The following is a 13,761-nucleotide window of genomic DNA, read 5'->3' on the forward strand; positions in this document are numbered from 1 at the left end:
ATTAAATGTACATTATTTACAATATTTATTTACAATTCAATTTACCAAATATTTGGATCAGTGTTAGTTTCTAAATCTTTCAATTTGGAAAGTATTGTAATAATTTGGTTACTGACGTATTGATGGAAGGAAATGGCTTTGGTAATTTCAATATCAAATGGTTCACCTAGTTGGGATTTGACTTGTTCAAGTTTAGTCAGTTTTTCAATGGATGGCTTGCAATTATTTAACTGATCGATAGCATTGGAAAGGGTTTCAATGGATGGATTCTTCAAATCTTTGCATACATTTGAAAAAATTGGGCTAATACTAAAGATGGCATTAAAGAATTCTAATTTTTTAAGATTCTTGGAAGTATTATCAACGTGCCTAGAATGAATATCTCTTGTGGATCTTGTATCACGGTACTTGCTCAATAATTGATGAGAAATTTCCAATGAGTTAATAAGTGATTGACATGTTTGTGAGAAGGTTTCATTGTTTGAATATGTAGAACTGCCAATAATTGAAAATTTGTGACTACCAGAATTGATTAATTGTTCAATTTGAGAGATAAACTTTTGAGCATCTTGATTATGTTGAATGATTGTTGGCAATTCTCTCTTCATTGGTTCGTAGACGGTGGCAACGTGAACTGCTAGACTAAACAATTTTCCAATGAGATTAATGATGTTATCGTGATCAACTTTCATATCCTTTGAGATTGGTTTAAATAATGTCAAAGGTTGTCTGTATCCATGAATTTGTTGTGACACAAGTCTGTGATCAACTGAAGCCAAAGTATTAAATAATTCATATTTCTTCAGGAATGGAATATCAAAATTCTCTGTCAATTCCATCAAATCAATAAATGATTTGCAACTTGTATGAAATTCATTCAAATTATTCTTGAAATTTTCTACACTTTTTGGATATCTATCAAATTGAGAAATTACTTCTTGTAACTTCTTTATCAAATCCTTTCTTTCTTGTCTCAACTCTGGATATTCAGAAAGATCAAATACATCCATCTGCTCCACCTTTTTAAATAACATTTCTCCCATCACTATAATTTCCTTCAAATTATTAAAATCACATTCATTGGTCTTTTTAATGGCTTGTTGAAGGAGAGCATTTGTTTCGGTTTTGTGTTTTTCAAATTTTTCTTTCACTGTCATCACAACTCTTGTTGCCGATGATGATGATGGTGCTGATGGCGAAGGTTGCTGTTTGTAAGTAAAATTCATCTCTTATTTTCTTTGTTCTTATTTTTTTCAATTTTGTTATTTTTAGATTGAAATTCTTTCGTGTTGTTCTTTGTGTGTTTTAAATCAAAAATTTGTGCTGTTGGGAATTGTCCATTTCTCTTATTATTGTTGAAGATGAAAGGAAAAGTGTTATTATTAAACTTGAGAGCTACGGAAGGGATTCCGTGTGAGTGAGGATGAACTTGTTTGAAAATGCTCAATGAGTTTGAAAGTGGAATAATCCTTTGCACAGTCAACAGAACTTGTTTACAAATGTTCATTAGTCTGGTGTGAATTGGAGAACGCAAGATAATGGTACAGGCAGAGGTTTCCAAAACAGGAAATACAAAAAAAATTAAAAAATGAACATCATCTCACATATCTTAAATATCAAATTATGCAAAATATAGGGAAAATAATGAATGTTGAGCTAGAAAATACAAAAATTTTTACTCGAGTGCCGGGAATTGAACCCGGGTCGCCAGAGTGACAGTCTGGAATGCTACCACTATACCACACCCGATTTTACATTACATACACATTGAGTAATGAAACTAGTCTTATTACCTTAGTACCATTTATATTATGTTCTGTTATCTTCAATATTTACACCATTAACCAAGAAGGTGTTATCGGGATAACATCCAATAAGCATTGTTTTTCTTCAATCAACCTTCTTGCTTGCATGAGAAAGGAATTGATGATTAGTTGAAATCAAATCAAATTTCCTTCATTCTGTAACTCTGTTTCAATAAATATTTGATCACTCAAAGAGAATAAGTCTTGGTGAGGCAAATAAACATGTTGATAATAGCTTTTGAAAAAGTGAATGGCTGAACAAGCTATATTTCCAAAATATGCTCCTCCACTATGCAAACCCATTATTCTTGTTGAAATGTAACTCTTCTGGAACAAGTTTTTTAGTTCGGTTTCATTGATTGTTATTTGATCATATTTCACAATCTCTCCTAACCGGTCGACATTGATTCTACACTTAAATAAAGGCCCTCCAGAGCAACAGATAGTGGTTCCACAATTGTAAACAGGGTTGTTCCCTGGCTTACAAGATGTAGTCCATCCAAAAGACAGGGCCATATCGAAGGGAATAATTTTCCAAACATCTTCAATTTCAAATCCAATCTCTCTTAATCTTTTAAATTCTCTACAGTCATTATCAAAGGTGCCTTTTGTGAAATAGCCAATAAGCAAAGTTGAATAAATGCACGGATATCCTTCTGTTTCTGTAAAATGGTTTAATGCTCTTGATTCTGATGGAGAAGGAATTAATGTTAACGAATCTTCTAAAAGGTCGTTCGTCATCCCAGAGGTAACCTTCAAAAGTGCCCAGTCAGAGGAGTGGTCTTTTTTCGTTTTAAAATCTCCTGTTTCCACTAGACTACCATCACACTCCTTAAATTGCCCACCATTACTCAAGACAATGAAAATTCCCTTAATAATTGGATTATTCATCTCTTTAGGATAAAATATATGAGCACTTGTTAAAGCCATCATATAGTCCAAAGATTTATCTTTCAAGACAATAACACCACTTCCAATGAAGGAACGGGTTTCGTATCCTTCTTGTAGAATGACTGTTATTTTGCATGAGTGAGCATATATGGACTTTAAAGCACAATCTTGAGAAGCAAAACTCCACTCTTTTTCAAGAAACTTTGGAGTGATAAGGTTGTGGTAATTAATTTTTCTCTTTGCATCTGTCTTGAGGAGTGCAACAGAGTTTCCTTTGAAATGTTTTTGCTCAGTTTCTGTTAGTTCTTCATTGGAAATCAACTTATCCTTATTAATTACATTAAAGAACACAGTTTCCCAAACAATATCTTCATCATTGGTCTCGAATGAAAATTCAGGAATGTTATTACTAACGGCAAAACATTCATCAGGGCTATCGAGTTGAACTTCTGGTTCTGGTTCTAACATACTAAGGCTATTATTTTTTTTTGATTTTAAAATTATTCCTAATAGTGTTTGATGAATGTTTGGTAGTGAAATTGGAGAACTCAAGATAATGATGGAAAACCATCCTCGACGAATAATAACTTTAATGGAAATAGTTTGGCATGTTGCATTGTAAATTGATCCTATCAAAAGTTAAAAAAAATGTCAAAAGATAATTTGTTATTTCTTGTTGTTATCATTGTTGGTGTATTGACTCATCTCTCTACACAAACATCATATCCACTATCCGAATCCATCACAACAATGATCAAACAATCTCGCCAACAATATTCTGAAGCAAGTCGTTTCGAATACATGAAGAAACTTTCCGAAACTAAAAATCAACGTTCAGTTCTTGCCACTTCAGGTGTAGAATCTGGTACATGGTTACTAGGTGATATGACACTGTTTGATAAGAATTGCGATCAATCAGTTCTTCCATTCACTCAAATGCAGTCAACTGGAAATGACATTACAATTTCACATATCATTGGCAACTTTAAAATGTCAATTGGAACCATCATTCAAAGACCATTAAGTAATTTATATAATGCCATTCTTTCCTATGATGGGGATAGTATTCCAATTTGTTTTAATTTTAAAGATGGACAACTGGCATTTACTTCTGATTTCTTACTTTGTTCCTCAGTTGACAATTTCACACCAACTTGCCAAGCATCAAATGGAAATATTTACAATATTGCAATTGTTTACAAATCACCTGGTTCAATTTCTGGAGGAGTAACTGCAGCATTAGTTATTGGAATTGTTTTGGTATGTTTACTGATTTTGTGTTGTTTCATTTGTTGTATTGTTTGCATGGTAAGAAGTGGAAGATCTCAAACAAATTATGGAAGATTAAATTAAAGTCATCTGCAAATGCAAACCATCTTTCATTCAAATTATTTGGTGTAAATAAATCTCTTTTTCAGATTCTAATTCGTGAACAGTCAAAGAACTTTGCAAAGTATTCATGCATGAATAAAATTTAATATTTTGTTTTATTATTGTATGAACTTGTTAAATTCAATACCATTTAAACTTCAGGAACCAATTTTGCAGGACCTATTCATTGGAATTAATGAGGAATAAATCATCATATGATGAAGTGTTTCATGTAAGGAAAACAAACAATAATTCTACATACCAGTCGATCTCTTATAAATTAAAATACCCCACAAAATACTCCAAACCCATCCGACAACAAACCATGAAGTAAACATTTGCAAAAGACCGAATATTATGCAATAAGTCTTCTTCTTATCCTTCTTAGTCAAAAAGGCAGCAATAAAGGTACCCAAACCTGGCCAGATAATATTCAAAATCAACAAAATAATTGGCCAGTTATCCTCCACCTTTGGAATATACTTTAACAATGATTTTAAGAGACCTGCTTCAGACATTTTGTGTTGAGTTTTTTTTATGTTGTTGTGGCTATTAAAATGGCGCCAAATTGTAATTTAAGGTTTTGGAGCCTTCCTAAAAGGGATGATGAGAAAGTGATGGCCGAAAGGTGTGACCTGAATGGCTGTGGATTGGCTACAAGTGGAAAGGATGGTAGACAATTAGTCTATGCTGAGAAGTTGTGGAAAAGGACATGGCTTTAACCAATTCCAAATTGTTGCAAGTCAAGGAAATTCAAACAATTTCATGAACTATCTCAATTGTACTTCAAATTTTCAAACTATTCCAGTAGCACAGTTCAGTTGTGAAATCAGAACCTCAATCTCCTTAAACATCTCAAAAACCCCTCCATCAACATTCAAAGCGATCAGTCACCACGGATAATAGCAAACATAGTTTAGGAACTGTCTTCATTTTCATTGGACTGAAAATAAGAAAAAAAATAGCAACCTTAACCTTGAAATTAACCCCCAAACAATTCAAAATTAATAAAACAACTCTCCGTTAGGTCAAATTCAATTAAGAATTTTTGATTGAAAAGTTGAAAAAAAATGAACGTGCAACACATAAAGACCATTTCATCTTCCTCCTCAGAGGATGAACGAATTTCCATTATCAAATCAGAGAAAGCCTCTTCATCATCAGCATCACGTAGAAAAGTAATTTTAGGAATTTCCATCACAATGATTATTCTGGTGATTTGTTTGATTGTTTTGGGAGTAATTGTGATGGCTATTTGTTTTGGAGTTGGTTCATATGTGTGGGATTTAGCATTTGGAACTGATAAAGCAGAGGATTGTCCGAATAGTGTGAGACAGAACAGACCTTGGAATTTTACTGTGGCCGATGCTGATTATTGTCCTCCCTTGGTTGATTCCTATAATTATTCATTGTTGAAGAATGTTTATTTGAATTATGATGAAATTAAACCATATTTTGAGGAGGTTACATTTAAATCGAGAGATACTGAGTGGGTTGCAAGTGGAAGTGGAAATATTGTTGGAAATTTGGTGTTACAACCAGTTGTGAATGAAACGAGTCGTTTTGTGATTGTTGTGCACGGATATCAATGTTGTAGATTTACGTATGCAAGTGTTGAGCCAGCTGCCATGCTCTATAGAAATGGATTCAATGTCTTGTATATTGATTTGAGAAATTATGGAGATTCTGATATTTATGCTCCAAATCCATACGCTTCATATGGTTATTATGAACATCGTGATGTTTTGGGAGCTTTGGATTATTTGGAGAGTAGATTTAAATTCCTAAAGAATGCTTCACAACCAAGAGTGGCTGTTTTTGGAACTTCAATGGTAAGTCTTTCAGGAAATAATTATTGAAACTAAACTGTTCAGGGAGCTGCAACCTCATTGATTGCCTTCTCACAAGAGAAGAGATTCAAAATGGTATTTGCCGATTCACCACCTTGTAACGTGTACGAAACAATAATGTTTGGAGCTGAACAAATTGCTCCTGGCATGTCGGGTGCCCTTTTTAATTTAGCCAAATCAGTAGTTGCAATTAAGGGAACTCAAGGATTTCCACCATTCCCTCTCGATCCTCAAACATGCATGAAAACTGTTGACCTATCAGGAGAGAGAAGAATATTCTTCTTCCAAGGTTCATCAGATTATGTAGTTCCAGAATTCAATTATTATCAATGTATTGAAGCAGCTACCGCCAGTGCCAAATCTCAGAACGTAAACATTACAGAAAAGATCAATTCACACTTGTTTGAAGTGGATTATTCCAAGATTAGTGGAAGAGGAGTTGATTTTTGTGATGGACACCTGGTGCCAATGTATGTCGATCCTGCAGGATATGAAAAGATAATGATTGGATTTTTCAAAGATTTGTAGAAATACATTAATTTATTCTTATACTTTGATTGGAGCCACTTGATACTCTAGGTGGTGTTTCAATATTGCTTTTTCTACAATTTCATGAACCAATGATACTTTGATCTACTTTGGTTGAAAGATTCAAATCCTTGAGGACCAGGAACTCCATGTTAACAAGTATCCCTTCTTAGCGACCTTATTCTTGAGCTCCACTGAAGAACAAATATACGAATTGAATTTAAAGCAAAACTTAAGATGAAAAAGATTATAACACTTCTTAAAATTTTTAAATAGTAATTCTGCAAACTCAAACCTTGAATATTGAATTTCCACCTTATGTTTTTGAATTCTTGCACCTTTACAAAATTTCCACTAATAAAAAATGTTGAAACACATCCGATCATCATCCGTTCTGATGAACACAAAGAGATTCTACACAACAACAATTATTAACAAATTCATGAATAATTCATCATTATTATCATCATCATCAGCACCAACAACAACCACTACTGAACATACACCACTTGGTGATTTTCCCTTCACTCAAACTCAATACATCGGAGCAATCAATAGAACTGTCGATAGAATTACAGAAGTATTGGATAAATTCTATGATTCGGAGGTGGATAACTTGGAAGAGAAGGGTATGGATTTGGAGGTTGAAGGAGGACATGATGGAGTTGTAAATATTAAAGTCACAACAAGTGAAGATAAGCTGATGGTTTTTGTAGTTTCGAGACAAACCCCTGCTAGAGAGTTGTGGCTTTCGAGTGCCATCAGTGGACCTTGGCATTATAGATATGATCATGTCAATGATGATTGGATTTGCACACGAGAGGGACATTTGAAATTTTGGCAAAGAATGGAAAAGGAATTATCACAAGTTTTAGAACAGGAAATTAAATTTTAAATATTCATGATATCATGCTTTTTAAATTATTATTATTTGATTCCGAATTGATGAATTGTAATTGTTTTAACTATATTTAAAAAGGACAAGATTGTAAAAAAATAAAATATTATTGTAATAATACATATATAAATAATTTTATTTTTCCTTAGGGCTCTATTACAAGCACTGTAGTTGTCTCTTATCTACAAATTTACACATTTAAATGAATGGAATGTCAACACCCAATCTCCATTGTGCCAAAGTGAGAGCAATACCACTCATAATTGGAATTGACAAGTTATCATTAATCTGATCGAGGAAAAGTTCAGTAAGTGTGGCAGTAATTGCACCAACAAGTGAAATATATTCATAGAGATGAACATGATAAAAGATTGAAAATCCAACAAGGAGACAAACTAAAAAGTTTGCAATGCATCCTTCCAATGATTTGCTCTTGTAAACTCTAACTCTACCAAATGAAATACCAACCAATGCAGCAGACAAGTCACCCAAATCCAAGAATAAAAGAGAAGCAATAGCAATTGTTGGTTGGAAAAGAATCATTGTCAAGAGTGAACCAATCAAATAATAAGTAGAACCGTTGATATCATTAATTTCCTTCTTTCTCATAATTCTACCAGCTGGTGAATCTTGGAAAAACTTGTTGAATTTGTCAGAATTTAATCTCAAAATCTAATTTACATGACATTATGATAATTGACAAGATTCATAAAACATCATAAATCATCAAATAACAAATTGTCATTATTTAAATAATATTATGATCAAATAGTCATCACAACAAGATATTTAAATAATAATAAACGTAATTGTTATCACCAACAGTATCGGATCATCATGATGACAAATAAAATTCAACCACTATAAACTTACATCAACTGCAAGTGAAAGACCAGCAAATCCAGCAACAATAGAACAAGCATAGAATTGAGACAAGAATTCAAACTTCAATCCAAAATAATAAATACCAGGAACCAACAAACCAATCAAGTGGAATGTCTTTCTCTTAAATTCACTCATAAATTTAGCAGCTCTTTGTTTGGATGTTCCTAAAAATTCTCGTACTTGTTGTTGAACACCTTTTCCTTTGAGAAACACTGACACTACCAGGGCACTGATAGTCATGACCGTTAAGAGAATCCACAAGAGGTTCATGGTGTTGTTGAATTTTTTTTAAAATTAGTGGTGGAGTTTTATTTGAGTGCCATTGATGTTCAATGTTCGAAGTTTCTCAAGTGAATCAATTCACAAAATAAAATTAGATGGGAATCAAAAAATTGTAATAGAAGAAATGAAATAAAGAATAAAAGAAGAGATGTGTTGGCCATCTTTCTTTGAAAATCTTTAACGAAAATCTTTAGCGAAAAGGATATCCTAAACAGTTCCCTTATAATTTCTTCTTACAAATTGTAACACCATTGGAGAATATGAAAGAATTTCCAAATTATGATAAATAGTTTTTTGTTTTTTAATGATTCGATTCCAAAATTGTTCAGTTACTGAACTAGTTAATTTACAAATTCTTAAAGATTGAAACAACAGATGTCTTGTCGTTACCACCCATGTTAGCACAGACACCGACTTCCAAACTTCCATTCAATTGGTAATCACCTGCCTTACCCTTCATTTGCTTGAAAACTTCGTTAATTTGTTTAACACCAGTAGCCTTAATAAAAGAGTAAATAAATTATTATACTAAATACTTACACCAACAGGGTGACCGAATGAGATCAAACCACCACCAGTATTGACCATAGGCTTTGTCAAGTGGAGGAAAGCACCTTCACCTGGCTTGGAGAAGCCCAAAGCTTCATTCATACCAACTTCAGCAATAGCAAAACAGTCGTGAACTTCAGCAATGGAAACATCAGATGGTGAAACACCAGCCTTCTTGTAAGCTCTCTTAGCAGCAGCATAAGTGGTCAACAAGTCAGAGAATGTTTCTGGAGTATCTTGATACAAGTTACCAATGGCAACTTCGGAGGCCAAAACTTCAATAGCATCAGAGTGCTTCAAGCCCAATTTTTGCAAACCTTCTTCACTGAGAACCAAAAGACCAGCACCACCATCGGAAACTTGAGAACATTCACACATCTTCAAAAAGTCCTTAATTTCTGGGTTAGAAAGGAATTTTGGTGAATCAATAATACCTTGATGATCGAGTTTAGAAGTGAACATTTGAGCCAATGGATTCTTATTACCAGCTTGATAGGCCTTGAAAGCAACCTTTTCGACATCTTCAGATTTAACAATTGAACCATACTTCTTCAAGTAGTGCATCTTACGAGTAGCATACCTATTTCATGATCAATTTCATTTGTTCGGAATGAATATTTCATTTCGGAATTTGGTAATAATTCATCACACAATTAAAAAATCATTAAATAATTAAAAACATACAAAGCTGGGAATGTAAATTCATCGAGAACACGTTGTCTATTGAAATCGGCAGCCTTTGCCAAGTGAGCAGCACCTTCACGAGCACTGACAGTATTTTGTTCTTCGGCACCGACAACCAAAGCAACATCACTGGTACCAGCCAAAATAGAGTCAACAGCAGCATTGAAAGCAACTAAAATTCATGAATAAATTAATCATGAAAATTAAACTTACCACCACCAGAAGCACAAGCAGCTTCCAATCTATAAGATGGCTTGTACAACAAACCAGCATCGGCTTCAGAAATACCTGAACCAATGTGACCTTGTTGAGAGAAGCATTCACCAGCAAAGTTACCAACGAAAACTTTATCAACTTGTTTACCAGTACACTTATTCATCTTGAGGGTTTCTTGGATAGCTTGGACCAAATAAGTCTTCAAATCTGGATTGACTTGCTTGCCAAAGAGTGGGTGCTTCTTGTGAATAAAATCTGGATGACCCTTGCCAATAAACTTGGAGGTATAACCACCCAAAACGTAGACCTTTCTGAGAGAGCTCATTGTATGTATTGTTAGTGTTTTGATATTTTTTTTTGCTTGAAATTCTGCGCATTCATGCAAAGTGCGTCCCACCTTGGAAAATAAAGCGAGAAAATTTTGTAAAACCTCGCGTTTTGATCTGTTAAAATGTGTAAAAAAGAACCCAACAATATTTAGCGAGATTTAGGTCACTACTCAATTCATTGTTCACCACCTTTGTTGTTTTTTCAATGTGAATGAACCAACTTTTTAAGGTTCAAATAAGGTAGGTTTTGGATTTTGATGATTTGCCTTAAAGATTTCCAAATGGCGAATTACATAACATCCTATAATAGTTATGGATTGTTGACTTTTCAAATTTATTTTCTGGCATGTGAAATATGTCATTATCTCTCATGTGAAAGAATTTCTGGTTTAAGTATTTAACTAAGATGAAATTACCTTTACCTGATTGAATAAATAGTTAAATGTCCTTGATATTCTTAAAATTAATAGGAACAAACTCACAAAATTAATATTAAATTAATAAGAATGAAAAAGATAATATGATGTACATCCATTATATTAAGCAGAGAAAACAATTTATATATTGAATTAATTTTAAATGAATAAATATTTTTTAAAAAAATGTTCACCACATCCCTTGTTTGCCAAATGTCGGCAAGATTCACCAAGGCTCAAATTCGTCGTCTCCGTGAAACTAGAAACTTGCAAAAGCTCCGTGAAGAACAAAAGCAAACTCTCAACAAGCGTTATTATCCTGCTTTGGAACCAACTTGGCACAAGAAGGCTTCTTGGAAGAAGCTTGTTGAATCAGTGCAACAACAATAATTTAACTAATAACAATAACCTAATTTTTGGAACGAGTTTATAGTATCATAGTATCGGAACATCAGAAAATAAAACATTAAAAAACATTCGCAAATTCTCCAACAATTATCTTTCAATCATTATCTTATTTCCCAACAAAACAAATTAGAAATAATTTTAAAAAACTATTTCTTGCCTCCAACTCTGCTCACCTGGACAATGTGTGAATAGGTTTAATATGGTCAAGGAATCTATCAACCCCCGTATAGACTACATCTAGTGGAAGCCAGAAAATAGCTTTTAAGAGGTTTTAAATTGGGTAAAGATTTACGCAATGTATTTTCCTTCTGGATTATTGTATTTGACAAAAATGAGATTTACTTTTGGTTTTTTAATTTTAAAATATTATTTAATTGTTTTAAAAGATTCTAAACAATTTAGATTTCATTATTCTATAAAATTGAACATAACTAAAAGATAATATATTAAACTGGGCAGATAAAGAAACATTCAATTATTAATAACATTAAAAAAAAATGAGTTCATCCCAAACACCATCATCACAACAAGGAGGTGAGTCATCCAATCCACCTTCAAGTAGCAGCAGCAGTGGTATCAATCAATACAATACTTCTCAAGCTACAGGAGGTTCCTCGTCATCTTATTATGGTCGGGGTAGTGGTAGTAGCGGTGGTGGTGGAAATACTTCAGCCTCTTCTCATCATTCATATAATAATAATTATAATTATTATTCTAGGTCTTCCGGTGGTAGTAGTAGTGGAGGTTATAATTATAATCGCTCTGGAAATTATTACAATAATAGTGGACATTATTCACAAAGTCAACAACCTTCTTCGACATCATCATCGTCATCGACGAGTGGTAATACCAACCCAAATTCTGCAAATCCACAACCACCTCCACCTACAAGTGGTAGTGATAATTCTACAATGTCTACATCGGCAACAAATGTGACTGCCGCAACAGGAGCCTCTTCATCATCTATGAGTCAGGATGGAGGAAATTCTCAATCATCCTATCATCAGTATGGTAATTATAGAAGATTTGGAAATGATCAACAACAAATGTATTCGGGAAGAGATTATTATTATAGAAGAGATGCAGGATATGATCAATATAGAACAGATGACATGTCATATAATAGATCCTACTATCAACAAAACTATCAAAGAAAGAATTTTTCCTCTCCAAGTGGTTACAATAACAAGTATTATTACAATACCACAAGTCCATATACAAGCTATCATGCAAGTAGCAATCCAACTGCAGCAGCTGCTGCATTAGCTTCTAGGCAATCCAGCGAACAGTCCAAGTCACAAACCAACACTTCAACATCAACTACTACCAGTAACGAGACTACCCCAAGCAAAAATTCAACAGTATCAAATGCAACAAATGTAACAACAACAACAGTGGATTCTACCAATCCTCCCCAACAAACCACAACAACACCTCCACCACCAACTGTTAGCAATAGTAATGCTATGAGTAGTGGCAACACTTCAGTGCCATCCACACCAACCAAGTCTGTCACAAATGCAACAGACCAGCAGCCAGTTACACCTTCGGAAAAGAGCTATTCATCACATTATCACGATGTTAATTCATATGGATCTCATTACGATCCAAATTTAATGCAAGATGACATGTACAAGTACGATCATGATTACTATGGATACGATAGAAGATATAATTATCAAATGAGAGGAAGAGATTATTACGATCACAGAGGAACTTATCAAACTGATCCAAACTATAGGTACGCATCACCAAAGGATGCCTATGCCTACAATTCAGCAACAGGTTATGACCATCGTTCTTCCACAAGTGGTGTTAATACTTCTTCTTCACAAGTTTCCTCTTCGACTGGTACTCCAACCAGTGCAACAAGTGTTGATAAGGCATCTTTTTGGAACAATCCTCAATATAATAGAGATAATTATTACTACAAGCAACAACAGCCATACCAAGGAGCATATAGTACACAATCAACAACCAATGCTTCATATAGCACCCCTCCAAGACAAAATCTTCAAGTTGACACCAGATTCAATAATGCCAACTATAATAAGGCCAATGCATCAGCTTCCACACCTATTTCTACACCTTCCAAATTGTCTTCAACAGCTGGAAATTTCTCTACTCAACCTTCAACACCAACTAGTGCCTTATCTAATCGACCAACAACAACGCCAATAAGTGCTAACACTGTTGCTTACGTAAACCAATCAGTTTTTCCAACTAACAGCCAACCTGTTGAGCAGCAACAACCTCCAATGTGGGATTATAATGATTATATGGGAACTTTTAAATATTATGATAGTCAAACTCAAAAACATATTATTCGTGTAAGTGAGGGAGACAATGAATTGGATATGATTAATGAAAGCTTGGAGAGAATAAGGGAGGAAAAGAGACAACTCTATGAGAAATATCTTGCCTCACAAAAGAGGGTTTTGGAAACTGACTATAATTTAATGTTGGCTGAGCTTGATGTCATTGTCTCCAGCACATCAACTATGGACACCACCCCAGAAACAGTCACTCCTCCAATTTCTGAAACTAGTTTCTCTACTACTACTACTTCTTTAGATATTACATCCCCACAAACACAACTCGATACAAGTGCCATGCAAATTTCAGTATAGCCCTAGATAGAATAAAGCT

At 33.9% G+C, this 13,761-nt stretch overlaps 8 protein-coding genes and 1 non-coding gene across 9 annotated transcripts; 4 read left to right on the forward strand and 5 right to left on the reverse strand.

The window, feature by feature from the left end:
- Positions 1-41: 41 nt before the first annotated feature.
- On the reverse strand, positions 42-1,226 carry NAEGRDRAFT_63013 (uncharacterized protein; the record flags this gene model as incomplete). Its single annotated transcript, XM_002681764.1, has 1 exon — positions 42-1,226. The coding sequence occupies one exon, from the start codon at positions 1,224-1,226 to the stop codon at positions 42-44; it is 1,185 nt and encodes a 394-aa protein (XP_002681810.1).
- Positions 1,227-1,678: 452 nt separating this feature from the next.
- On the reverse strand, positions 1,679-1,749 carry NAEGRDRAFT_t68. Its single transcript has one exon. It is a non-coding gene; the product is annotated as a tRNA-Asp (tRNA).
- Positions 1,750-1,940: 191 nt separating this feature from the next.
- NAEGRDRAFT_63014 (uncharacterized protein) lies at positions 1,941-3,164 on the reverse strand (the record flags this gene model as incomplete). The annotated part of the gene is made up of 1 exon (XM_002681765.1): positions 1,941-3,164. The coding sequence occupies one exon, from the start codon at positions 3,162-3,164 to the stop codon at positions 1,941-1,943; it is 1,224 nt and encodes a 407-aa protein (XP_002681811.1).
- A 180-nt stretch (positions 3,165-3,344) lies between these two features.
- Positions 3,345-4,049, forward strand: NAEGRDRAFT_63015 (uncharacterized protein; the record flags this gene model as incomplete). The annotated part of the gene is made up of 1 exon (XM_002681603.1): positions 3,345-4,049. One exon carries the CDS (start codon positions 3,345-3,347, stop codon positions 4,047-4,049), a length of 705 nt encoding a protein of 234 aa, XP_002681649.1.
- Positions 4,050-5,137: 1,088 nt separating this feature from the next.
- On the forward strand, positions 5,138-6,445 carry NAEGRDRAFT_63016 (uncharacterized protein; the record flags this gene model as incomplete). The annotated part of the gene is made up of 2 exons (XM_002681604.1): positions 5,138-5,899; positions 5,942-6,445. The coding sequence occupies 2 exons, from the start codon at positions 5,138-5,140 to the stop codon at positions 6,443-6,445; spliced, it is 1,266 nt and encodes a 421-aa protein (XP_002681650.1).
- A 364-nt stretch (positions 6,446-6,809) lies between these two features.
- NAEGRDRAFT_63017 (frataxin) lies at positions 6,810-7,340 on the forward strand (the record flags this gene model as incomplete). Its single annotated transcript, XM_002681605.1, has 1 exon — positions 6,810-7,340. The coding sequence occupies one exon, from the start codon at positions 6,810-6,812 to the stop codon at positions 7,338-7,340; it is 531 nt and encodes a 176-aa protein (XP_002681651.1).
- A 188-nt stretch (positions 7,341-7,528) lies between these two features.
- On the reverse strand, positions 7,529-8,468 carry NAEGRDRAFT_35256 (phosphatidate cytidylyltransferase domain-containing protein; the record flags this gene model as incomplete). The annotated part of the gene is made up of 2 exons (XM_002681766.1): positions 7,529-8,015; positions 8,217-8,468. The coding sequence occupies 2 exons, from the start codon at positions 8,466-8,468 to the stop codon at positions 7,542-7,544; spliced, it is 726 nt and encodes a 241-aa protein (XP_002681812.1). The 3' UTR covers positions 7,529-7,541.
- A 321-nt stretch (positions 8,469-8,789) lies between these two features.
- On the reverse strand, positions 8,790-10,306 carry NAEGRDRAFT_82457 (3-ketoacyl-CoA thiolase). Its single transcript, XM_002681767.1, has 4 exons — positions 9,957-10,306; positions 9,744-9,915; positions 9,051-9,639; positions 8,790-9,009 (listed from the first exon to the last, which is right to left on the reverse strand). The coding sequence occupies exons 1-4, from the start codon at positions 10,282-10,284 to the stop codon at positions 8,857-8,859; spliced, it is 1,242 nt and encodes a 413-aa protein (XP_002681813.1). The 5' UTR covers positions 10,285-10,306; the 3' UTR covers positions 8,790-8,856.
- A 1,303-nt stretch (positions 10,307-11,609) lies between these two features.
- On the forward strand, positions 11,610-13,742 carry NAEGRDRAFT_63020 (uncharacterized protein; the record flags this gene model as incomplete). The annotated part of the gene is made up of 1 exon (XM_002681606.1): positions 11,610-13,742. One exon carries the CDS (start codon positions 11,610-11,612, stop codon positions 13,740-13,742), a length of 2,133 nt encoding a protein of 710 aa, XP_002681652.1.
- Between the last annotated feature and the right edge of the window lie 19 nt (positions 13,743-13,761).

This window comes from Naegleria gruberi (genome assembly GCF_000004985.1).
Source record: "Naegleria gruberi genomic scaffold NAEGRscaffold_5, whole genome shotgun sequence".
NCBI lineage: Eukaryota > Heterolobosea > Eutetramitea > Acrasida > Naegleriidae > Naegleria > Naegleria gruberi.